Source organism: Chamaea fasciata, unplaced genomic scaffold (assembly GCF_029207755.1).
Source record: "Chamaea fasciata isolate MVZ Bird 193981 ecotype frontalis unplaced genomic scaffold, bChaFas1.0.hap1 SCAF_2, whole genome shotgun sequence".
Classification (NCBI taxonomy): Eukaryota; Metazoa; Chordata; class Aves; order Passeriformes; family Sylviidae; genus Chamaea; species Chamaea fasciata.
This window is the reverse complement of record NW_027094087.1, coordinates 21,387,845-21,414,898: the sequence shown is the minus strand read 5'-3', so window position 1 is coordinate 21,414,898 and position 27,054 is coordinate 21,387,845. Positions and strand designations below refer to the sequence as shown.

At 40.8% G+C, this 27,054-nt stretch overlaps 1 protein-coding gene across 1 annotated transcript; it reads left to right on the top strand.

Annotated features, from left to right (window-relative positions):
* The first annotated feature begins 208 nt into the window (after window positions 1-208).
* Window positions 209-26,860, top strand: DPT (dermatopontin). Its single transcript, XM_066175222.1, has 4 exons — window positions 209-526; window positions 10,053-10,178; window positions 19,660-19,767; window positions 25,473-26,860. Exons 1-4 carry the CDS (start codon window positions 228-230, stop codon window positions 25,537-25,539), a joined length of 600 nt encoding a protein of 199 aa, XP_066031319.1. The 5' UTR covers window positions 209-227; the 3' UTR covers window positions 25,540-26,860.
* Window positions 26,861-27,054: the final 194 nt, after the last annotated feature.

Genomic DNA, 27,054 nt, shown 5'->3' with positions numbered 1-27,054 from the left:
CTGTGGTGGGAAGACCCTGCTCTTAGGGACTGCAGTTTTACTGTACTTGCAGAATTCCACCTTAAAAGTAATTGGACGTCTCTCTAGCTCAGAGAAGGTTTGTTAAGCAATGACACACTGCATTTGGATCTGAAAACATAACATCTGGAAGCCAAATGTTGGAGGCAATATAAAAGGGCCAGCCCAACAAACCAGAGGGGCACTTCTAAGCCAGGAACATCTTCAGGATGGACATTTTCCTTCTCTGTGTGTTCCTGCCTCTGGTGACTGTGGCATGGGGCCAGTATAGTGACTATTACTACGGCCCCTATAATTATGGAGATAACGATGAATGGGTCAATGTGTACCGGCAAGGTTTCAACTTCCAGTGCCCACATGGGCAGGTGATCGTGGCCGTCAGGAGTGTCTTCAGCAAGAAGGAAGGCAATGACAGACTGTGGAACTATGCCTGCATGCCAGCCTCCCAGAGCCTGGGTGAGCCGACAGAGTGCTGGTGGGAAGAGATCAACAGGGCGGGAACCGAATGGTAGGATAACCCCGACCATCCCTGGAGGGCACAGCCCTGATAACCCCGGTGGAATGCGGGTCCTAACACTGTGGTCAGAGCAATGTAAATGCATATGAATGCCATGATAACCAGCAGGCTTAAGACTCATTAATCACAATGCATGTGAGCTGATCAGCATCACATTTGTCTTCTCTGTAGCAATCTTTTGCTGGAGGGTGTCAGTGTGTTTTACAAATGCCGTGTCCTTTGGTCACTCACACCCTCAGCTGTGAAGTGGCTCGGTCTTGCTATTGTTTCAATAATAAGGAATATGAGGTGAGCACCTACGGTGAGGAGAGCATAAAGCCCCACTTGAAAAGACACATTGAACCAGTGGCTAAACTGGGAAAAAAATTGCAAAACTCCTCACTCCATCCTCATGCTCTTATCACTAGAAAAAATAATCTCTGTATTGCACTGGCTCTTTGCATTGTGTTTTTGTTGCTAAGCTTTATGGCTTAGGCATAAACAAATGTTGTTTTCTAGATGTGCTGTTATTACAGGAGCCAAACATCCACACTAACAAGTGGTGGCATATATATCTGCATGGTGATAGCAGATCACATTAATTCCCTGATACCTTCAGTTTGCTTAACTAAACGTTACATCTTCCATCAGCCTTGGAGGCAAAGGTGATAACATTATGTGGCCACAATAATTTCTGGAAATATGTATAGTATTTAATAGTTGGGCAGAATACCCAGTATTTAATTATTTTTTTGGTTTTTTTAATGAGATGGGAAACAGAGTTTTGGACAACTCTGGAACTGAAATGTTCTTTGGACAGAATGAAATGCATGTAGGAATGAGTATTTTCAAATATTTGAAATGGTTTTGTCCCTGAAATTTTTTGTATTTTGTTATATGGGAATAGGTTAACAATGAAATGTGAAGTTTCTGCTTTTTAAATGATTCAAAATTTTGTTCTGAATTATTCATATTCTTTCATTTACCACGTGACACATGCCTATGGCTGATGCAATTGCTAAAGGAGAAAACGATTGACCCTATGTTTAATGTTGGAATAAGAATTGAAAAAAAGGGGGAGAGATGCAAAAGAGGCAGAAAGAACACATTGTGATAATCCTGGATGACTTCTTAATTTTTTATATATTGATGCAATTTCTATTTATTGCATAATAATTTTGAATAAGACCTTTCTTTTGTTCAAAATAAACTTATTATTCTCTTTCTAAAAATCCTTGGCAGCAATTGCTCAAGTTCACTTCTCACAAACAGGATACTGTATGAGTCTATACAGAACATTTTCTTCTGCTATGTAACTATTCATCATCGTGCTCTGTATGCTTGGCATGACTATATCCACAGTGTATTATCTGAATCTTGTTTCCTTCACCTTTTAAAAAAATCTTTTCACTTTGTCCTATTTGTTGCATATTTTTTTCCTATAGCAAACCAAATGTATTTCTTTTTCAACCCCTCTTTAATTGCTTATCTTTGTTTCTCTCCCTTTACTATACTAGTTTTTGGAGTTATTTTAGTATTTCTTCACTAGCTCACCTTTCCAGGCCAGCATCCTTACATCTCCCTGCCTACTCTGCATAGATCAACCTTCCTTCCTCCCTCCCTCCCTCCCTCCCTCCCTCCCACCCTCCCCCCTTCCCTCCCTCCTTCCTTCCTTCCTTCCCTCCTTCCTTCTGCAAAGGTGAATTTGTGCTCCTAGTTACTTGGGCCATTTCCATAAATCCTAGCTAGCTGTGCCTGATTGGATTCTGCAGTTTTTGGTTTTCCACCCTCAGGGATGAGTTGTATCAGGATACAGTTGTATCTACAGTGCTTCATGGAGAGAGGCTTGCAGCATACCAGCACATCCTTGATCATGCCAACACTGCTTCCCAGAGCCCCACAGTCTCATCCCAGACTGGAGTGAAAGTGTTGACCAGTGTAACCTCAAATTAACGTGAAGACACGGATATATCCTGGGGAACCTTTGAGAATCCTGCCTTCTCTCTCGGCATTCTTCCTTCTCGTAGGTGCCCCTCTTCTCTGTCTCTTCCACACCCACTTCAGTGCTATTTGGAGCCATCCCCAATTCTAAAAAGACTCACTCAATAATCAAGTGGGACCACAAATATGAGTCAGCATCTGTACCAATAGCTCCTGTGTGGCCATCTCTCTTCCCTGCTGATCTCCCAGTAAACCAATCTGTTGGTGAGCAATAAATCATTCTCATGTCAGCTGACACAGCACTCTGCTGGACTTGCTAGTTCACCTCCCATCCTTGTCGGATGGACTAAAATATTCCTTCTTCAGCTCTGCCTTACAGAGTATTTTGTCTCACCTTGCACATCACCTCCAGGGATATTCAATTGCTTTTACCACCAGTAACTACAAGTCTGCCAAGTTTTTGCTAAAATTTTGCAGAATCATTTAGGTCAGAAAAGGCTTGAAATCACTGGGTCCAACCTATGACCGAACACCACCAGGTCAACTGAGTGCCACATCTGATCTGTCCTCAAACACTTACAGGGATGGTGAACTCCACCATCTGTCCAAGCTGTGGGCTGCCAGCTTTTCCAGGAGTATGCTATGGGAGCTAGTGTTGAAGGCTGCTACTCTGCTGCAACAGAGGCTTTTTATTCTTTGCTCTACCTTCACTGAGCAATGAGAACAAGTTTGCTGCATCCTTTTGTAAAATGTCTTTTACTTAATAATAGGTAGCAGCTATGCCTTTCCCTCACCCACACACCTTCACCCATGCTTTTGCTTTCAGGCTTAACACATCTCCATTCTTCTAGCCCTCCTCTGGAGGTTTTATACTCCGACACTCCTAAGCAGGCACTGATTATACCTACAGCACTTCTCTGAATTCCCTCCAGTTTCTCAGCCAGAACCCTAGTCAGAAAATCTAGTCTGGCAGAAACACCAAAAAAATAACCTTTGACAAATTATGCCTATGGCATTTCATATTTCAAATGGTGATTTTCAAATTACCATTCCTGACTGCTGCACAGTTGCATAATAGAGACAAATTCAAGAGACATTTCTTTAGAAAAGACAATAAATAAAGAAAAGCTTAAGAGAGAAAATGAAGAGGGAATATAAAAGAGAGAAGAAAGAGTCTCCAACTCACTATTTTTTTTGGGCTTCAGTATTTGGGGCAAAATGACACAAATGGATGGGGGGACCATGGGGATAGGAGAGTTGGGAGCAAGAGGGAACCACTGGCAGAGCTTCCTGGTAAGTTTACTTCCTTCACTAACACTAGGAATTATACAGACTTAGACAATCCAACCATAAAACTTCGAGTCTTCCAGATACGAGAAAACTATTCAACAGAAAGAGGACAATGACACGGATTCACATTAGGCATCTAATGCCTAATAATGCTTAGTTTATGACCTTTGCCTCCTTCCAGAGTCAATGGAGAGAACAGGTACTCTAAAAACTGCTCCCCGGGGCACCCCATCTCTTTCACAAGCAGACTTATGAAGACAAATCCCTTCTGACCACTACCTAGAATTACCAAGTGGCATTTCAGAATATATCTAACTATGGTGCTTCACTGTATAAATGCATCCCTGAAATTAATCATATATGTCCATATGCTTCTGAAGATATTAAGTGCATTTGCGTTTTGCTGAAAGGACATGAGAAGCTTGTGAACCTGTTACAAGACTCAAAGGGGAAATTGTGGCAATAGATTGGATCAGACGGTCAGGAATGCCTTCTCAGCCTCATTCATCTGTGAATATGTTTTAAGTTAAGTACATGTACAAAGGCTTTGTTGAATCTGTTTTAGCACCTTACTCCTTCAGAGTAAGGTTAACTATCTGCTGACCAAGATGATATTCAACAGAGGGAGAGCAACTGGGAACAAGAATCAGTTCCTGGATCATTTGGAAATACTCATGTCTGGAGTAGGGAAAAGTCTCCAGAGCATGCCCTGGTTCTGCAGTCCTTCTACTAATTTTTATGCTGCAGCTCCTAAAAGAATCCTGTCTTTTCAGGGAGCACAAATTTTATGTTCTTATCTTCATCTGTACTGGAGAAATTTTGACCTTGTTTAAATATTTCACCACCTAAGGTCTGAGTGATTGAGTGTGAAACTGTTCTTCACTGTTTTGTTGAATACCACAGTTGTCTCTACAGACCAGTCTCTGAACAAAGGTTTTAAGAAAAAATATTTTTCTTGCCTGAAAACTATCACATATAAAGACAGGGTTCACACAAACAAAGGAGCAAAATCTTGCAAGTGAAGACAAGCAGCTCTTCCCTCCAGGAAAATAGGTTTGGTTTACATCACATGATACAGATGAAACCATGCCATATTCGCAATGTACTCCCAGTTAGCTGTAAAGCAAAAAGGAGAAGCATTTCCAGCCAAGAGATATTTACTCCATGTTTACTGCTTCTTTTCCTTGTTTAGACTTCTGAGAAAGTGTTTAGATGGGACTTGGAAAAAACAGATATCTAGATTCTCCCTCCCCACTCCCATTTTCTTTCTCCTTTGTCCACACACTAGGTGCAAAGACAGACTACTAAGCAAAGGGTCCTCTTATTCAGGCTCTGGCAGCACACCTTGGTACATCACTAGGAACTATTTTTGTTCCCAATCTCTGACCAATCCCAAACTTCAAATCTGGGGCTGTATTACCCAAACCCAACAATCCAGCTGCTCTTTGATAATGTTCCCATTCGTACTATCTACACAAACAAGTGTATTTTCTTCAGAGCCCTAAGTTTATGTTAAAGGACTAGTGGTACAAGTCCATTTAGCACAACTGCAGTGGACTGAGTCCAGTGGGAGCATCTGAGGAGAAGAGGAATCTTTTCGTAGAAAAGGAGGCCTCATCAGCTACTGTCAAGAAGAAATCACCAGGGTGAAAAGGGTCTTGCCTTCCCTTGGTCAGGGAGAAAAAAGTAGGTCATAAGTGTCCCTGAATGAAAGAAAATATTGCTGAAGATGTTACAGGGATTGCCTTTGTTATGTGGAAGTCATAACAACATGTCTCAGCACCCCATAACAGATAGGGAAGGCTCCTTGAAGAATTGGCTTTTGGAATGACATGGCCTAATCAAGCACATAAAAGTTGTTCCCTCTGTCTGGGTGCCAGAGTGGCAAGTGTCCCGAGCCTGCCCTCAGCCCCTTATGTCTCCCCATTCACCTGTAACAGACTGACCACTGAATTAGCTCTTATCATGCAATTAACCCAATTACACAGAGGGAGGACACTCCATAAAGATAATTCAGGAGAGCAGTATAGGGCCTCCCCTTCACAGGGACATGGAATGACACTCTCAGGTTACCCTGTTCTTAGGAACAAACCACCCTCAATGCAGCAAGACCCAGTGCTGAGTGAGTTGTGAGTCAGCCTCTGCATGTTTCCAGAGTGCTTCAGAGAGCACCATCCCAGCCAGTGCAGCAGGAATTCAGGCTTCCCTGGGCAGATTTGTAGTGAACAGGCTTCCTGTTTGGGTTCTCATCCTCAGGATAACATGAGGCTGAGGAACAGGGGGCCTCAGAGGGAAGTTTACCACACAGCACCAGCATTAGATGGGGCAAAACACTCTGGGGCTTTGCTTAGCAAAAAGCAAAATTAAGATGCAAGTATAAGTACAAAGTGTCACCAAAAATGATTCCATTGCTCAAAAGATTCTATTGTTGTAAGCAATGTTTCTATTGTCTGGCAGACAACTGTTGAGTCAATGAGGAACATGCTTGGCTGCTGAGGTTGTTATTGATGCTCATAAATAATGTGGCACAATTTAAGAGTATCTAACAGGTGAAATAGGTCATGCATAGATCCAAAATTCACATATGCATTTTGGGTGGGTTTGTTTCACACCAGTTCTGTTTGATCTCACGGATAAAAGCTCACCAGTGAAGATCAAAAGCAGTTCTGACCTGAACTAAATCTGTAACATGGATGCATGCTTTGATTGCTTCCCACGACAGAACTCAGCTGTACAACACTCATTAACCAGTTCAGAAGAAGATTTGGCAGTGGAGAGGCTTTTCACAGGAATCACAGCAGGCCAGGAAAGTCTCAGATGCCACATCCCTGTTACTACACAGAACTCCTCCCAGGATAAGGCTTTCTATGGAACACTGCAGTCATTTCCCACACCTGTACCCAGGGCAAGGGCAACTTCCCATCCAAGAGCACCTGATCTCCACTACCAATGTTCTCACTCCCCCCCTACCAGGCAGCTGACCTCCTCTTCTCCCAGTACCAGATCCAAAAAGCAACTCTTCACATTTTGCAACTTGAGCCAACTAGAAAAAGTAAACCTATCCACTGCCAAGTTAAATCCCACACAGTCCCAGCCAGTTTCTCACGTTCTTCTGCATTCGCCTTGTAAGAGGCATTTTCCTCTCCTCTTCGCAATGTCAGGATTCCAGGAGTGAGGAGAACTCAGTCACATTAACTCTGAATACTGAACTACCCTTTATAGTAAAAGTGCTAAAGAGTGGGTCTTGTGGAAAAAAAAAACCAACAAAAAAACAAACAACAACATTGTTTAGGCTTGGCTATAAATCAAAGTTCCTGAATCACTAGTTTTTATTCACCCTACTTGCTTCAGGATTTGCGACGACAAGAGTAGTGAATTCAACAGAGAAGGAACAAATTCCAACATATTAAGTGTTGTTTTTAGATTAGTGCATAGAGCAACTGACTGAAAAGGTGCGTGGGGAGGGGTTGTTTGTTTCCCTTGAAAAATTACTTTCTGCTAGTAGGAAAGTGGCCAGCTGGGGAAAGGAAAGAGAAGGAAATATTTTATATGAGCTCACAAATAAACACTCCAAGTTCTGAGAGCACCTCTTCATTTTTGAAGGAGCATCTGGATTTTACTTGAAAACTAGAAAGATTAAGGCAAAAAAATCTTACATTATCTCAAAGCCAAAGAAAAGTACTTCAACATCACTATTATCTTACTTTTGCTGAACCTAATACTGAGCTTGAATAACAGATTACAGGATCTTGTGTATGAGACAGAAGCCAGGAGAGACAAGTGAACATGAGCTTTAATGTGTATTTCAAATTTTACTTGGAATTATGTTAAAACAAAACTGCAATTTAATTATAAAACATTACTTATGTCCAGAAATACATTCCATCTAAGTAACTAATTTTTAAGGCAACACCAATTGTATTTTTTAATCAAACTTACAATGAGAAGATAGAATCAGAATCAAAAATAACCACACCATCCTAAAATCTGGTACCCAAATATGAGTGCATATAAACAAGTGTTATGCTAGCTAGGGTTGTTTCTCAATTGACTACAGAGAGAAATGTCTGTGAGTGGCATCTCTTGAAAATTAATCTTTCCATCACAACTGGACTGTATTAATAGAAAATGATGTGACAAGAAAATAAAAACTGTTGTAGACAAAGGCAGTGGGAAAGAGGACAGGACTTTCCAGACTGAATGTGAGCTGGTGGGAAGAGAAAAGAAGGAAGGACCTCCCACAAAGACAAGTATGAGCAGGAATATCAGATGCTGATCACTGGGGATGGGAAATTGCAGGGCAGTGTTGAGCTTCTGAGAGGAAATGCAAAGGAAATGGAGAAACAAAGTGCTCCCAACTTTGCACCTATGCGAAAGAGCTAGAAAAATCTCCCAGGGGCATGAGGATTTGAGCAGTGCAAACGCAGGTAACTCGGAAAGGTGAGAGATGGAAAGTTTGTTGCTATTTTACAGTTTAATGCTCATCTTGCAACAGGTACAACCAATCCCCATATTGCTGTGTATCAACCATTCTTTCATCAGGATAACACCAATCATCTGCAGCTATCCAATATGTTTACACAGAGTCTTAGCCATATGCTCCTATGGCCTTTGTGCCAAAAATCAGAGCTTCCTACCAAAGTCCTGCTGGAATCCTTTGAGTGAAAGCCAGACTGCCACGCTTGGTGTGATACCATGGCAACTCAGAGTCCCCATCACGACTGAGCCCTGAAGGTCCTTGAAAGAGTCTCACAAAGCGCAGCAAGTACAACAAGTACGCGTGGCCCCATCAGTGTGGGAGATACAGGGACACAAACAAATGTAAATACTCTTGTCTGAACAACAGAACGCAGGGGAAGAGACAGAGAAGGGAGCCCTGGGTTCAAAAGTGGATGCCGAAAACTAGGCAGGGAAATTATTCATCACTGCACTGGTCAAAACTGATCAGTTTTTCAGCTTTGGCATACAAACACCTCAGCTTCACACTGTCTTTGCAAGCACTAACACTCCTGTGCACAACTGAATAACTTTCCAACCACCAAACTACTCTAGAGGACGTGTTTTCCCTTCTGGGAACTTCAGGTCGTTAAAATTAATCATGAGGCCATTGAATATAACTAAGGGAGATTTTTGGTATTTGTAAATCATACAGTTACTTCTGAAAGTGTCTTTCGGATATATCATTGTAATTGATTTTATGAAATCGCAGAGAAAGTTTGCTGCAGGTTTTCCTTGATGAAAGAAAAAGAGAGAAAAAGAAAAGCGGATGGAAGAAACGGCATTCCTGTAATTTTCACGATAGGGAAACAACCAGGTGCTTGAGAGAATGAGCACCCAATAGCTGAACTAGTGACCTGTCTGTTTTCCTGAGTTCCTTGTCTTTAGTCTCCAAGAAGCAAGCTATTCAAACTGACTACCACTTGAATTACTTTGGGTATCAGTGTTTAGGCGCTGTAGGGTGTGCAAACAGAGGCATGCATGCTTTGAAACCATGTCTACTCTGCCTCAAGGCAGTGATTCACACGAACGATAGAATTACACAGAACGCATGAAGCAGCAGATTTTCTTTTGGAAATCCAGTTCTTCTTATGTGATTACTATCAAATAATGATTTTATCAAAAGCCTAAACGTTTTTAGTAAAGAATCCCTTCTCCTAGAGACACATAGGTGTGAAAGAAAACAACTAAAGAAGTTAATGAACTTCTTTTATAAAATAGCTTCTCAAGGGGCTTTTTTTTGGGGGGGGGCCGATTGTTTTCGTTTGGTGTTTTTTGGTGGTTTTTTGTTTGTCTATTTGGGGTTTTTTGTGTGTGTATGTGTTTGGTTTGGTTTGGTTTTTTTGTTTTTGCTTGTTTGTATGTTTGGGGTTTTTTTTTTGTAGTAGAGAAGTAGTTGACAAAGTTGGTTCAATAATGCCCAAATCCTCAAATACCAACAGTCACAGGCAAAAATATTAATGGGCGATTTTAAAGTCAGTCTCATGATTTGTAAACAGTTGAGAATACCAACACCTGAACAATCTTCTTTCCTGGTTAGCATACTGGAATGATTAAATAGTTTAGCCTGATTGAATAGTTTTAAGTGCAACATAAATGTTATGACAGTAGTTAACTACTGCTGTTTTCTTAAAGAAAATAGTTACTCTATACACAGCAAGTGCAAACAGTGCTTCTCAGCACAAAGTCAAACCCTAAACTTGCACTCTATATCAAAAATGTTAACGCTGTTTTGAGAAATGCTTGAAACTATCACGGAATCTAATATCGTGTTTACCTTGTGTGTTCTCTCCTTTCCCCTCATTATTAGGTATCAGACCTGCTCAAACAATGGGCTGGTGGCTGGTTTCCAGAGTCAGTATTTTCCATCTGTGCTGGACCGTGAATGGCAATTTTACTGCTGCCGCTATAGCCGGAGGTGCCCGTACTCCTGCTGGTGAGTTCAATCAGGCACCAAACCTGTGAGCCTCTTTTCCCCAACAAGCCCCTATAAATGTCTTTGGCTGCTTGACCCATCAGAAACCTTGTCTGAAAAAGACTTAACCCTGCTTTATGAAGCGAAGCATGTTATTTCCAGTCTGCTACAGGATTCTTAAGGATCCAAGGCTAAGGGAAGAGAGTAAGGGCACAGTTACACGGAACAGCACAAGGCAGTAGCTGGCCCTCAATGAACAGGTCTGGGGATCAGCATCAGCCGAGCTGTGCTGGAAACCATGACATAAGTCTCCAAAGTGGAATGACACTTTCCCACCATAAATCCAGCACATTTACTGGAGTAGGAGCATTCCTGTGCTACACATTTTTGCCACAATGACGAGTCAACTTAGACCACTTACCTCAGAAAAAATGTTAGTAGTGCATACAAGTAACATGCTTCCTCTCTCAAAACTGTTTAAAGATCAAAGTCAAAATGAGCTACTGAACATAAACCCAAAAGAAAAGGGTGGTCTCAGCAGAGTACCACAACGGGTGCTGGCAACTTAATGGAGGCTGTGGAGAAATGAACTATGCATCCCAAGCTTCCCAGTTTCTCTAGAACACACCAGAGGTGTGGTTTCTCTAAATTAAAACCAAAGACAGGAGCAGAGTGTGAAAAGGCAACTCATATTGCTCCTAACCTTCTGTTCAAGAGAACTCATAATTTTATGCTCCATTATAATTTTATGTTACATTCAGCCTAAATTTAGCTGTTTTCAGTGATACAAAGGATAACCTGCCAGCATTTAAGAAAAGAAAAGAAAAAAAAAAAGTAGGGGGAGAAAAAAGTAAAAAGAAAAAAAGTAAACCTGTGCTTGAATCTTTTTTTCCGGACCTCAGGTTTGAAGGAAGCTTTCCATTGAGATGCATACAAACTGTTCATGTGCCTGTTGGTCTTACTTGGCTGTCTGGCTATTTGCCAAAAACAACAGCACTGCCTTGTTTTTAATCCTTCAGTCTCCTTGCAGCCAGGAGGAAAAGAAATGTTTTTATTATTATTTTTAATTCTTTTAAATTAATGAACTCTGTAACAAATTCTTTGAACATTCTTCTGAACATTCCTCTGCCTCCTTTCCAGCAGGTATTGCCTATGGATGTTCCCTACATTTATTTACATACCTGTTTATTTACATACCTGCCCAGGCTCTTTCCTCTGAGGCAAACTCACTCAGACTTTTAAGAACTTCTTCCAATCTCATGTACTCTAACATTGCATACATTTTCAGAAAGACAACAGAAATTTCTGACCATTTTTTTGTTGTTGTTGTTATTATTGACAGTTCTGCTTCCCTCAGATGTTGTCTTGACAACTGGGAACAGCTTTGTTTCTGCTTTACAAATTGGCATTATTCAGAGTAAGGCAAATCCTAATGTAAATGTTTGGGGTTACTGAAGTCTTTAGTTTTCATCTCAGCTGCACACAGACTCCTTTACCGCCCTTCTATTTCCAAGAGTAACAAGTCTCCATATTTGTGCTTGGGAAAGAAAGTCCTACATATTTCCCCTGCAGTGCCATGCGGAAAAGGCAGCATTTCAAAAGCAGGTGAATCGGTTTTTCCCCTCTAAGCAGGGTAGAAATCCCATGTACTCACATCCTTCTGGGAGGGGAGAGCTGTGAAACTGGTGGGAAGCTGTGTCACCTGGTTAGTGAAAAGTTTCTGGTGCATAGTTTGTGATTATGGGTTAATTAAAAAAGCATTCTGCCTTCAGAGTTAGCAAGGTGTGTGTTTATGAGGTCTTTCCACATACAGTTATCCAAATTAGGATGTTAGCGTCTGGAGGGACAGACAACTAGATGGGTTAAAATATGGTGGTTGAAGGGTGAGATCCTGCCTGGGTGCCTGTCCTGCTTAATATCTCTATCAATGATCTTGAGGAGGCAACAGAGCACACGCTGGACAAGTTTGCATATGACACCGAACTGGGGGGTGCAGCTGATGTGCTTGAGGGCGAGACTACCAGTTCAGTGGGATGTAAAGAAAACTGCTTTTTCTACTAGGACAGATTGCCCATTGAGGCTCCTCGGAGGCTTTCAAGACTGAACCAAATAAAAGCTGGGAAGCGTGGTCTGACCTTGTTTGGAGCAGAGGGCTATAGCAGAGACTTTTTGAAGTCCCTTTCCACCAGAGTTACCCTGGGGTCCCACATAGGAGGACTTTTTTACTGGAGGACCCACACCATGCAGATAAAGTGTCTATTCCAAAAAAGTGGTCTCTTTTCTATCATCTTCTAGGAATGGTTTCTTTTCTGGTTTACTCTCCTTCCCTGCCTAGACAGTGTAGTAGTACTCTGGGGGAGTACTGGTTGTTATGGTAACATATAACCAACATGAACTCCACCAGGGTAGTGTGAAACCCCATGCTTTGGACTCACTTTTACTCTGAAGTCACAGATGTGACTTGTCTGAATTGTTGAATTTCAGCATACAGAAACCAAACTTCCCATCCCCTAAGCTCAGGAGATCTCACCCACAACCTAACTTTCACTGGCATTTCCAAGTTATTGTCACAAGACCTTGTTCACACATCACACTTCTGGTCTGTATCTTGCACTGGTCAAGATGCATTTGACAGAAAGAATGTTTTCCAAACAAACTGCAAAGTAGTTCTGGGCTACTATAGCACCTCACATTGTATATGCATGTAAGGCATAACAAAAATATGTGTGTGTAGTGTATCATTATTTATTGCATTTTCTGCCTCAAACTATCCAGGAACTCATTATAAATAAAGTAACTGTGGAGAAATGGCAATCAACATGCTGTGACTCCTATTTTTTGGTTGAAGAGGCTTATCTTCATGCAAAGGCTTCTTTTAGTATATGACTATGTGGAAAAGTAATACCAGGAAATTATGCAATGATTGGTGGTCCTTTGTGGGTCATACATTACACAGGAAAATCCATATTCAAAGAAAATCCACTCTGCAGAATTTCTCAGCAGCCTTGACTTTTAATGTGCTATGTATCCTGAAGTATGAAACCAGATGTAGGCAGAAATGCATTTTTAGGAAAACTGACAATATTGAGGTATGACAAAAATTCTGTTTCAAATTAGCTCTCACCTTGGGTATTTGATTTCTTCCTCTTCCAGTTGTCTCCATACAGTCCTCTCTGGTAAATATAAAAGTAGTAAAACAGCTGATCTTTATGTATGGTTTCTCTTGTTTCTTCTGCTTCAGGACTATATTCCTCCTGAAGTGAGATGACCCTGTAATGAATAAACATAGGTTTTTCTTATGTGCATGAGCCATGCAACTGATTTGTTAGAATTTGCCCTGGTTTTTACACCTAGAATATCCCTGTGTTTTTTGAAAACTGCTAGTACTTATTTGAATACATAATTTATAACTCCACCGTGCTGACTGAAACCAACACTCTGCTTTCACTTTGCTTAATAGAATGACTGAAGTCAAATACACGCAGAAGGACTTTATTTGTTAGCATTTATATCCTTACTCTTTGAACCCAGTAGTTCTGTTTTACAGCTCATCTTCTCGCCCTTAATTCCCAGTTTACCTCTGCAGTAAGCTCATATTGAAAATAAATTTACTAATCTTTTCCAGTCTCACAGATTTGCACTTGCTTTGTAAATTTTTTTACAAGTACTTAGTTTCCTTCTTCATCATGCCAAGAATTGTCATGGATTCTGCACATTTTTAACTTACTGAAAATAATTAACATTCTTCAAAGGAGGGAGAAAAGCTCTCTTTACCTGGCTAGGGAATGCTACCACAGTAAAATAAACTATGTGCTGATTTGCACCATAAAGGAAGCAAATCTATCACAGATGCAGAGACAGTGTCACTAAGTGGTCCCATTAGAGCTCCGATTTTTCTCTTTGCCAGGAAATGGAAGCTTGACTCCATACTCTCAAAAGCAAATACATGTCACAGAGCAGCCCCAAGTCTGCACAGACTGTTTATGACTGTTTCCCTTCTCCAAACAACGAGCAGTTCAAACGCCAAAAGGTCTGTCTGGAGCTGTGGCTGTTCTCTGTCATGGTGACACTGTCCAGGCAACAATTACATTTTCCAAGAGTTATGGGGTTTAAAGTACTTATTTGTTTTCCTGACTCAAACTGCCACACAAGATATATTGAAAATGATGTTATCAACCTGCCACACAAGAAATATTGAAAATGATGTTATCCTATGAAGGTTTCTCAGAGATAACCAGTAGCAGAGATACTAATCCAAGAGGTGAACTCAGAATAGATGTTGTGGAAACATGCAGTTCTGCACAACTCAATTCCCCTCCCCTCTTTTTCCATTCTTTAGAAGGCATTTAACTGTTTAGGGGGGTTGGTTTTGTTTTGTTTTGTTTTAATTATATTACCCATCAAATACAACCTTACAGTTCGATCTGCATTACTTCTTCCAGAGACATTTTAGGAGAAACACATATGATCTGACATTGGAAATCTGGCCAAGATATTTTGGACATATCTTTCTTGAGGAACAGGCAAAGTTGCCTTGAGCTCTGCTGCTGCTTGTTCCTGCATTGCATGAGCTGGTGCAGGCCTGGAAAAACTGTGCTCCTGCTGTGCCGGGCTCGTGGCTCCTCAGCCCCGAGAGGGCTTGTGGCCTTCAGTGCAACACAGTGGGAACACAGGAGCAGTGATGTGTCTGTGAATCTATGGGCTCAGAGCCTGGAGCCTGAACTCAATCACAAAACACATGACATGGCCACACAAGAGATCCTCTCATCTCCAGAGGAGCTAAAGGACCTCTAGTTCCTTGGAAGCCTGGCAATCTGGGATCTGTACTCAGAGCAGTTGCCAAAATTTCTGTAGACAGCTTACTAGGACCTTCTTGGCTTTTCAGCATAGGATGCATTTTTTAAAGCGGATGACCTCTGTCTTCCAGCTGGAGGCAGAGTTGAAATTGATTAAAGAGGCATATAATTCCCATGTTCATTGAATGCAACTTGCAGGCTTGTGGCTCTTGAAAAAATTTCTCCTTTAGGAAAGACATACTCTTAAAGCACTTGTAAACAACATCTGAAAGTAAGGCCTTTTGGGGGATACTCCTTGTCCTCAAATGTCAGAAAGTTAATGCCAAGGCTTATGTTTTCCTCTTGAAATGGAACAGCTCTTTCTTTTGGCTGCGGCATTGCTAGAGGAAGAGTTCAACAACAAAGAGGGAAATGAAGGTTAAAGAGAAGCCATTCTTCTTGTTAGCACTGCAGTTGCACAAGAAGTGAACAGCGTAAGATATTCCAAAACCATGTATTTATTATCAGGGAATAAGTATATTCCACAACTACAGCCAGAAACTCTTCTACCGCTGACTATTTCTCATATTTTAAAAGTCTCATTTCTTTTGTGTGCTTGGTTTCTGAAAGCAACGCATACCTACAGCTCTTATTTATTTCTTTAATCAGCAGGATGTACATACTAAAGGCCATTGGTGTGACTTGATCTTCTTATTGGTAAAGAATAGACTCATGATAACTATTTCTGAAGTCAATTGTTAAAAAAGTGCCACGGATCACTGTAGATTACAACAAAACATTCTTTTCAGTGCTAAATGAGTAACGCTGTGCTTCCTATTAATATCTACCATAACAATTCTTCACCATGGAAAATAAACAACACAGCTGTTTTCAGATTAAAATAAAAACAACAGTAACCCTGGTAAAGATTTAAAGCCTTTTTTTCAATACATGTCCTACCCTGAGCAGGATTTATAGGATTATAGTGAAATATAATAGAAAAACACGTGGATGGTTGGAGCAATGTAAACCACTGAAAAGATAAACCATTCCACATCGACTCTATTCTAGCTAAAAATGCCATTATGAAAATACCTTTTTCTGCCAACTTTTCCCGCTGTCTCACACACATGCCAAACTACTTACACCCCTTATCACGAGATTTCCTTTCCCAGCCTTTAACACGGAATTACCTTCTTTATCCTCTCTCAACCGTGCCACTGGTGCTTAAAGTTTCTTGTGCCCAAAATACTATCCAGAAGTATTCGAAAACCTGAACCAGAGTTCCTGTTTTCTGTATTTTCTTGCAAACAGATCGTACAGACTGAAAAGACTACCACTTGTTGAAGGTCTCACAATGCTCTTTTCTCCCCTACAAGTCCTTCCCCAAACTTAACACCTGTGTGTGTATCAGGGTTTAACAAACGACACCACTAAATGCACCCTGCTGGCCCCTGCCCCTCAGCGTTTGTTTGGCACCAAATTACTCAGTGCCTGGAGGCCACAATCGCTGTAACACACATCTCACAGCTGCTTTGCCAGCCTCTTTCCTAGGGTTGCCTGTCACCTACCCCTCAGGCACCACAAGCACCCCGGCTTGGTCAAACAACGCTCCAAACAACAGCAGCAACTTTGGGCATTTGGCAATTCCCAGGCTTCTCACTGCTCCCCTAGCCCAATTCTCTTTGCTACAAGTTCAATGCCAGAAGTGCTTACAGGGCACTGTGAAGGTTACTGTGGATGCCTTTTCAGAAATGAAAAGCCCCATGGGCAGGCAAATCCTCACTAACTGGGGCAAAGAGTGTCTCATACTCGTTTCTCCTGTCAAGTACAAACCATACATGGCCACACGTGGCTTGCAATAGCTACCATGTTTGGAAATAAATTATGTGTCTGTAGGGACATGGTAGGTGGTTCATGAGTTGATATGCACTTTGTATTCGTTAGTGAGTAAAACATTTAACGTTTTCAGTTAAGTACTTGATAATATGAGTACAGACCAAGCTACAACAAAACCTGAGGGAACCACTGTCCTGTTGCCAGGCAGACCACTTTGGGAAGACCCTCAATAGCTGTCTTAAATGACCTTTCTCCCCTTCATGGTGAGAAAACCACATACTGACTATCCCTATGCATTAAACACTAGGACATCTCTAAGTGCAGACACATTTTGAGTGCATTACCCTCAGGATTCAAAAAATGGAGATAATAGAAAAGGAATGGGAACACACCACAGGGCTCTGCTACATGGACAAACAATTGCATTTCCTTCTAAAGGACATAGTGCAAGCCAGACAACCTTGAAATGCAGGGACTTAGAGGAACAGTTTCAGAAATGAGTACAGTAATCATCAAAGAGAAATGAATTAGACAGACCACACAGACTCATATGAACTTGAACACTGCTGTCATAGCACTATTTATAATTTTTCTCTCCAGAACAAAAGGAGTCAGTAGGCATGTGCCTGAAGATACACTTCAGAGCAGCTCAAGTCCCCAAATAATTTATTTTTGGTAATTGCATATATTTGCTTTTTGAACATTTCTTAGCAGAGGAGCCTTAAGAGGCTGCATGGCAATGTGGAGAAGTTAATACAGCGGGAGGGGAGGATGACAGCAGTCAGAAAGAAAAGAGAAGGAAGCTAAATGAAGACTCCCACTGCACTTTAGAATAACACTGCATGCCTCTGCAAAAGGTCTGTGAGAGACCACAGCAATTCAGAAGTTTGTAATCAGGTTTACTTTTCAACTGAGAGGCCCATGAAAGAAGTTCAAAGAATTGACTGTCAGTTCTGTTTCTGAGTAGAGCAAAAAGCAGCTTTTTAACCTTGTGTTGTGCACAATCTCATCTGCCCAAAACATATTCCTGGTCAAAATTACAGAACATTTTCCTTGCTGAGTGCCAAACAGATGTTATGAAACGCATCTGGTAGAACATATAAAAACACGTCTTAGTGGTTTCTCATAATAATAGCTAAACAAAGTGTCAAAACCTGGAGTTGATGGAAGAATGCAAAATTAAATGCTGGCCCATAGCTGGTCTTCATTTTTAAAACCTTCTATGACCCTGGATTCTCTGAAGATGCACTATCAGACACTCAGGCTTCAAATTAGTGAACTAAATATGCGGACTCTCCTCTGGCTGAGTGGGCAGTGTTCACGGTTTCTTCTCTTTCTCCTGGTCTACAGCATCTGTCTGCATGACCTGTGAAATACTGCTGTTATTTCTTACCAATGGCAGAGCACCACAAGGGCTTTGCACATCCATGTGTCAGAACTCAGACAACAGACACTGTGACCAAGCCTAATCTTCTGCTTCCTAAACACACTTTGGGATGGGTGTCCTTGTACTGTAACTCAGAATCTGTGTGATGATTGTCAAGGACAAAGAACAGGAAGCATGAGAACAAGATATATTCAAAGAAGTTGAAGTTCTTATAAGGTCATGTTGAGTTTCATACGCAGACACATTTTTCATTTGTCAAGGAAAAAATGATTTGTTAGGAATGATGTTCCAATTGAATCATCTTTCATATTCAAAAGCTGAATATGACCTTGAAAGCAACATAATAGCCCAGAGTACCTCAGTTTTCAGGTAAACTTTCCGCTTCTGAGTTCCCCAATAGGTTTGGACTCCAAATATACCCAAAGCACCTCATAAAAATTCAAACCCATCCCAATAACTATATTCCTAGGGAGTAAAATATTTAAGCCTGTGCTTAAACTCCACTGATTTATCAAAATGTAAGCATGCGGAAGTGCTGGCTCGAATGTGCTCGAATCACCTTCAAGCATCATTCAGGTACTGCTGCTGGGCTGGATTAAGTCAGGAAAAGGTTGTCAGCATTTCTGTAAGGGTGTCTTAACCCTGTTAGTCTCAACAGGACTTGGGCTGTTTATTTCCACAGGGACAGCATCTCCCTTACAGGGAACCTGAGGCTTCTCTTTGCCATTTTAGAGTGAAGCTAGTAACTCCAGTAGCAACCCCCATGTAAAATGGCGTAATACAAGGAGTGCCAGGTTTCCATTCAGACTTCAAATGTAATGTTGACAGAAAATACTGGTCAAGCTTCCAGCCCCTTCCTGAATCTGCTCATTATCTGTAAAATGAATTACAGCATTACTTGCCTATTTCCCAGGGAAGCAGCAATCATAATTTGGTTAATAATTGAAGAAGCTCTTTGAGGTTCTCAGATAAAATACACTGCACAAATATTGTGCAGGCCCACGTTTTTAAGTTATATATTAGGCAGAAAGAGGAAACAACAAAGAGTAATAGATTAATTACATTCACTTAATATAATTTGTAAGTGGATAAACGCTTAGAGTCGTGTGACTTGGCAGCATTTACTGCAGTCTACAGCTGCAAACCAAAGAGACTCACTAGAGGCTGGAGCAAATCCCTGCTATAAAGAAAAAAGTAGTAGATGGGCTTCATTTTCCTGCTCAGATTTCTTTTATCCCAGAGCTGCAGATATATGTACATATATTCCTATATTGCAGTTTGTTCTTAACTGTTCTAAAGTTGCTGAATTTTATTCAAATAGCTACCTGAATTAGTTGCATAGAGCAGAAAGGCAGCCTTGTGAGACTGTATCTTGTGGTGCTGTTAAGAAACAAGAACTTTCAAAGAAGCAGGAGAAATCTACTAATCGAGTTGTAGTCATTCAGCTGGACTCCTCTAAAAGATGGCAAATTATATCATCTTCTCTTTCCTTAATGTAAAGGTTAACAACAGAATATCCAGGACACTATGGAGAAGATATGGACATGATGATGTACACTTACGACTACTACATCCGTGGGGCAACCACAACTTTCTCTGCTGTGCACAGGTTTGATTTTCATCTGTTTCCTTAGAAATTTTTAAAAGTCTGTCTCTTCTATTTCCCCCCGATGCTGCATGGCTGCACACCATGTGCTGTGGTACCCAGCATCACGCTAGTAATTCTGAGGGCCAAAGTTCACAGTGCATACGATTCAGTGTCCAGAGTGGTGTATCAGCAGCAGGGCATGCTCACGGGGATCATTTGCCATGTCCATCTGAGCAGTGAAAAATACAGCAGTGGTAGGCTGGGCTGAATCTGACCTTCACAAAATGCAGCAGGTCTTCAGTATAATTTCTCACCTACTCCTAGTTGGAGCATATTTCATTGAGCTCAGTAAAAACACCCTGTGCCTTCAGGGAATGAGTGACCTGTTTTGGTCCACTTTTCTTTGCAGAAAAGCAGGGAATCTGCCAGGCTGCAAAGTTAAGACCATACAAACTGCAATATGAATGCTTTAAACTGCCCAATCCATTTCAGCACAATCCTAACAGATTCAAGACACTCCAGGAATTCAGGTAGTGCCACGTACCTTGATCCCTTTACAGAAAATGAGTTAACCATATTTTCTTGATCAGTCCTGGTCATTTCTTGGCATTTGCTAGTCCTCTTGGGAGAGGCCCTATGGCTAGTGAAGTTGTAGTCAGGCAAATGGATTCACAATTTTTCCGTTCAGTTAAAAAGGAATGTTTCTCCCTTTCTACCATGCACAACTACAAAGTTTTAAAATTTGGGTTTAACATAAATCCTACACTGTTGTCTGCCTGGGGTTACAGAGATCCTAACAGAGCAGCTTAAAGAAGAGTGTCAGTAGTCACTGAAACCTGATTGCGGGAGAGGGATCTTGATTCTTTCAAGCTGCCCTCTAATACATCAATCGTGAGCTTTTTTTTTTGCTGATGTCTTTTATTAGGCACCTCAGTCCAGTATATTAAACCATTTGTTATCAAGCACAACGCAGACAGCAAGGCAAGGTGTCCCGCACTTCTCTGCCAAGATGGGCTACATGAGAAGGGGGAGAGAAGACAGAAGTGGGAGTTTAAGGACATCATTATTTCAAGCTGTCTCTAATAACTCCCAAAGAAGCCAAAGTGCTTTTGTCACTGTAATGCTCTCAGCCTGCCAAAGTTCACTATAGGGATCCCTCAACTAAAAGATTACCTAAAATAAGGAGGCTTTTCCAGAAGTGACAACACATTGTAAGTCTGCTGCAGCTTCATAACTGTAATTTCCTGGCTAAAATTATCCTGTTTATTACCAAATGTAATAATTACCCTGTCTGCAAATTCTTCCTATAAGTGCAAGAATGACTTCCACAGATACTTGACTCAAAGGTATCTATTTATCACTTTAGATAAAGAAATAAGAAAGTCATAAGGGACAGCCCCGTGGCAGGTTTTTCATCTTAAATATTTCCCAGTGCTACACTTAATCCTTGTTCCTCATGGCTGTGGCAGAGAGTAGGGGAAACAATGCAGACAGTGCATTCCCCTGCAGCTGGAATCCAGACTCCATCGGATGTGGACCAGGGTAAAGTCTGGAATCACAAGGACAAGCCTGGAAAACAAAGCAGCCAAGGTAGCCTATGCCTCTGAGCAGATTTCTGTCTCTGACTGCTGAAGGCAGACTTCAGAACAGGGTGACAGTGGGGCCACTGTCCAGGAGCAAAGGCAGCATCATGGGAATGTACATCAGGAGAGCAGGTCCTCCCAGGACCACAGTGCCCAGGGGAGGGAGAAGCCACCAGCACTCCTTTGTCCTATCTCTGCCCTGGTGGCAGTCATACACCTGCAATAGTAGCAGGTTAAAACTGCAGAGAAAATATTTTGTGAATTGCAAACGGGAGAAGTTTTCTGCACCAATGAACTTTCTGGCCCTCAGCTTCCAGAACAACCAGAAAAAATTTGTGTTGCCAAGAGAATGAAATGAAATAAAAAAAAAAATTTCTACACCAGTTCAGAATTCAGATTCAGGCTGTAACACTCCTCCTGAGCAGTATGAATCACAAATTCAGCAAAATTTGTCATCATTAATGGTTCTTTGCAGCTCATGAAGCAGAATAGGAGCAGAAAAATGTCTTCTGAGTCTCAGTCTGCCTGGAGCATGGCCATTTCCACTTTTCTGTGTGAACATTTTTTAATTCCTTATTTTCAAGCACATTAAACTTGTGTCCATAGTATTTAGTTCATGATGGACAACGTTCCTGAGCTAACAAGATGCAAAAAAAATCCTCTGAATGTATTTCAGTTAAAGCTTTCCCAATCACTTCAAACAGGTAGGTATTTTTAGACTTTTTCAATAAACATGCAGCTATCTTCCCTTCCTACTCCCTAAGACATTGCATCACTGAGGCCACTGTTGATACAAGGATATTTGAAACAGCATGTGATGCTTGTGGCAAAGGACGTAGAAAGTTTAGAATTATGTTATCCCCACCAACACTTCTGTAATCACTCTCTGTGTTTCCATGCCTATTATCAGGAATGAAAGAGTTGATAATCAAAGGTTTTAACTGCTCCTTTCTGGAGAACAGACTTCAGAAGCGGTTACTATTTACATTTTCCAGTCTCATTTTAAATAGGTCAAAAGGAGAAAACAACTGTCTATAAAGCAAGACAAAAGCAGCTGGAAATAATTAGAACAGGCCTGAAGTATCTCAGGGAGCCCATTCAGACGTGTGGTGATAACACTGATGCAGACAGGATGACCTGGACATAAATAAGGGAACATTTGCAGGGAAGGGCAGGATCTTTTGTTAGACAGACAAATATAGGCAAATTTCAGAGAAGGAGATGGGCTCTGTGAAGCAGGTTGTAAACAACTGAAACTGCTGACATACACATACACATTGCAAACCCTTGGCAGAATAGCTTCCAAAATTAAACCCACAAACCAAACAGCATAGTACCTTCAGCCTGAGGTCTGAAACAGGCCAAGTGATGATGGTATGGCTTTCTGGTGGAGCACTGTTACATGGCTGTGATCTGGTTGGATCAGTCTCCTGAGTCCAGAGAGCACCACTGGAACATTGACAACACAACCTGCAGCAAGTATCTTGCTTGGACAGGGAAGTGGGAATTACCAGGTGTTCTTGTAAGACCCACAGCTTGTCCTTCACTATGTAGTATAAAAATAGCACATGCAGACTGTCATGAGCTCATTTCTTTTACAAAACTGTTCTCTTATTTGGGTGATCTGGATAGCCAGCTGTTTCTTAACTGCCCAGATATCATCACTGGAAAATAAATTGACAGCCAGATACCCCAACAATGAAGTATGTTTGAAATGCCCAGACAAGCTGGACATCCACCAAGCTCAGCTGAGCTAAATTATAGGGTATTTAAGGTCCCTAATACGTTTCATATGACCGATGAAAGAGGATTTTGTCAAACTCAATATGAATAGGAATTCACAGAATTTTTAAACTGAATTGGAAGCAGATTATTTGACAATATTTGGAGATAAAAGAAATTTCTCCACACATCAAAAATTCAAATCTGACAGCACATGACAGCTGGAGAGCAAAAGTGACAGTTCAATATTGATTCCCAAAGAAAATGCATGAATTTAGCAACTGGGAGGGGATGACACCTACAAACTGGTGTTAAGGATCTGCAAAGGCAAGTTCAGATACATTCTAGAGTGCGCCTCATAAGGCAGTTCCTGATGGCATCTGCATCCCCATTGGTAAACTTGTAAGGGATCTACAAATTGAAACAGGCTGAGAACTACTGAATTAAGCACACAGTAGCAACAGTGCAATGTAATTGCCTGCATCCCGAGAAGCTGGGCATATATGCTTGAGTTCAAACACAAGTAACAGGGGAAAGAAAGGTAATATGCCATAAATGCGTCAACCATATACATATGCTAGTATCTGCAAGCCCAACATGAAATGACAGCTTCAGAAATAATTCTGTTCCAGTATTTTAAAGCATGTTATTAATTCAGATGACTAAAATACATTTCTTTTAAAGAGCTTGACTTTTAATTTTACAATGTCCTATTTTAGAAAAGCTACTTGACCTAAGATTTTGAGCTAAAAGTCTCTCTGACAACGGGTGCAATCTTAGCAGACCTTAACTTCGACCAATATATATAATCCTGTTTTCCACAGAGGGGTCCTCTTTATTTATCTCTTTTGTAACTTAGTGACCAAAAGAGTAATAACTGTCTTTGAAGAGCATGCACATAGACCAAATAAGAGATTCTTAAAATAAACCTAAAAATGAATCTCGCATTTCATTAACCTTTGGTAACAGTTTTACAAGGAAATTACATTTTAAAAACATCTAGGAAAGATCTAAAGAAAACCAAAACCAAACACTATATAACTGGTACATCATACTTGCTGATGAGCATGACACAGACCCATTTCCAAATGACACTCAGGATAAACTTGTAACTTAGTAGCACAGTAAATTTCCAATTAAAAAACCTCATTTTTTAACAATAAACTGCAATGAAACATTTTATGCCTACAGGGTAGGTACAAAACATATACCTACAGGGCTTAAGAGTCAAATTAATCTTATTCCAGGACAGAGTCACCCAGTCAATGACACCATGTAAGCATAGTTAATACCAAAATCTGGGCTCAGGGGTCTCAGCACATTCCTGAGAGGTAGCAGTTTGGCACCAGTTTGGTGCAGGGGTCTTTAAATGCAAGCTCCTATTAAATCACTCTAGCAGCATTACCCATCCCATGCCTCAGCTTTAGGTTATGACTATTAGCAGAATTCAAGCTTTCAGAAACCTCTTGGAGGACTACCCATTATCAGTATAAATAACAACTGCCATCTGCAAGGACTGTCGGTTTGGATCTAAATTCAAGTTAGTCAGTATCAAGCAGCCTAAATTCAACATTCCCTTCACAGCAGGACAGTATTTGATCCTCTGAATTCATGGCTATTTGTCAAAGGAAAATTTAATGCACAATAAGCTAAGGAGGAGATTAAATTTGTAGCCTGTTGTGGCTATTGGACACTAAATCACTGGCCTTCACTGTTGAATCCCACTGCTCCAGTCAGGCTTCCTACTAACAATTGTTAGGTTTTCTATCAATCTATTGAGAGAGAATACCACTCACAAACTGGGAAGAGCATAAACTCCCTTTCCATTCATAAATGTTACTCTTCCTCACATGTGACTTCATCAAGGATGAGAAGTAGATTTCATTTCTCTCACTATTGATTCCTTCAGATTTTTATTAAAGGACACTAACTGGAAGGCCTAGTAGTGAAAAACATTAAAAAAAAAAAAAAGAATGTGAAATTTGCCCTCTGCATTAACTCCCCTCTTAGACATAGCTTGCAAATCACCCAGGTACTTTTCACTTTTTACACATTACTGAACAATATATGACATGACAATAACTTTTGGCAGAGTCATCCTTTTCATGTTGGTCACTGATTAAAGTCAATTCAGGACTGATCACCATCAGGATTCATTGTCTTCTGAAGGATACTCAGAGACCTATGTATTCAGACAGCTGATTTTCTTATCTTGTAAACTAATGTGAGGGAATTGTAACTATCACACATATTTAATATCCTTTTGGGTCTCAAAAATACAGAGTACTCAGATGAAAGTCAGTTAATGGCAGACAGATATTTTTGTTGCCATAATACCTGGAATAAAGTTACTCTTACTTGTATAGCATCTTCTGCAGTTCTGGCTCACTAATACCTCTCTCTTGTCTCTCTTTCATACAGGGATCGTCAGTGGAAATTTATTGTCTGCAGGATGACAGACTATGACTGCCCATTTCAAAATGTTTAAAAAGATTGAGTGTACTCCACTTGGAAAGCTTGGGGACAGACAGGGTGGGATGAGGATAAGTGATTACAGAAGAAGGTCAATTAGGCTCACAAAAATGTACCAAGACTCATCAGCTGTCTGCTGAAGACATAATTCTTTCTCTCTGGAGCTAATACATAAAGTGCCAGCCCACATGCTTGCTACAGTGAATTCAGAGGATTCTTTCAAGCTGCACTGAGAGTTGTATCCCCCCAGTTAAATTTGCTTCTGACACACATGTTTATGATGCACAAATCTATGGCATATGCACAGTTACTTTTCTTATATATACATGTAGCCATTCTAAACACGTAAAAATTCCTTTCCATAGCAGCTCTGTGTAAATGGCTTCCCAGTGCAGTCACTCCAAATGAGGTGGAAACATACTATACACTTCCCAACATACACAAGACTTTCCTGTCTTCTGTTTTGTACTTGGAACCAATCCAGGGACCCCTACCAGCTTCTCAGAGCTGGAAGTGTGCAGAAAACATCATTGGGAAGTGTGTGATGGGCTGCATCTGGAATTACCTGTACAGCCCTCAGCATAACTCTACTGGAACAAAGGTCTGCCCACATGGGAGAACTCTAGGTATTTAAAACAGGAAGACATCAATGTCTGATAAAAATGAGAGTAGATCCACCAATAAAAACAGAAGTCTAACCCAGCTTTACCGAGAGTCTCTTTTATATTTCTTAAGAATCTCTAATGACAAAACTAACCAAGTACTCCGCTCTGGACAAACCCAGGAGTAGGTCAGGGCATTCACTCTCAGTGAATATGAATATCACATTGTTCAGGAATCTGATTTTCAAGTGGATTTGGTTTCCACTATGGGTGCCTGTACAACATCCATCTTTCCTTGGTAATACATTCTTGGCTTAGAATAGACAAATAAAGCTAGTGACTTAGTTGACCTTAGTTCCTCCAGTTTGCAGATCCTATCGCCTACAAAGTATAAACTGACCATGTCTCAACACTGCACAGCACTTGTGCAGCTGCAGTCCAACAAGAAAGAATACTGATCTGTTTCAGGAAGATCTGAGGTAGGATTTTCACTCTTGAACAAGCTAGAATTTAGGGTTAAGTTTCTTAGTTGATGAATTCAATGGTGAAGTTAGCGGTGGCTTTGGTGGTACTGCCTCAAGGGCCATGATGGCTCCATGTGCCGATTTAAGGCTGCAGAGCTTCATAGGAAACAGTTGTGTCTGCCAGTGAGTTTCCATATTTCAAGCATTTTTAGCATGTTTATAAGCATACCCTCTTGTCCAATAAAGGAATGATAGGTTTTGCTTTGCTGTAGCCTTGTTCTTTATTGATTTTACTTACACCAGCCTATTAATTTGCACACAAACAAACCCTCTGTCACTCCCAGAGACCATGAAGGTGATTAGGCAGTTCTGTAAGAGCCAGTTGCTGAGATATGTAGGTAACTGTGAGAAAGAGAATTTCTTTTATTAAGCATAGGGAAAAGCTGGAGAAACTTGTTCACTGAC

What these genes read in the sequence shown, in the direction of transcription:
- DPT (XM_066175222.1), top strand. Translation starts at nt 228, where the DNA reads ATGGACATTTTCCTTCTCTGTGTGTTCCTGCCTCTGGTGACTGTGGCA. An exon ending in AACAGGGCGGGAACCGAATG is followed by an intron (nt 527 to 10,052) that starts GTAGGATAACCC and finishes CCTCATTATTAG; the next exon opens with GTATCAGACCTGCTCAAACA. An exon ending in ACTTTCTCTGCTGTGCACAG is followed by an intron (nt 19,768 to 25,472) that starts GTTTGATTTTCA and finishes TCTTTCATACAG; the next exon opens with GGATCGTCAGTGGAAATTTA.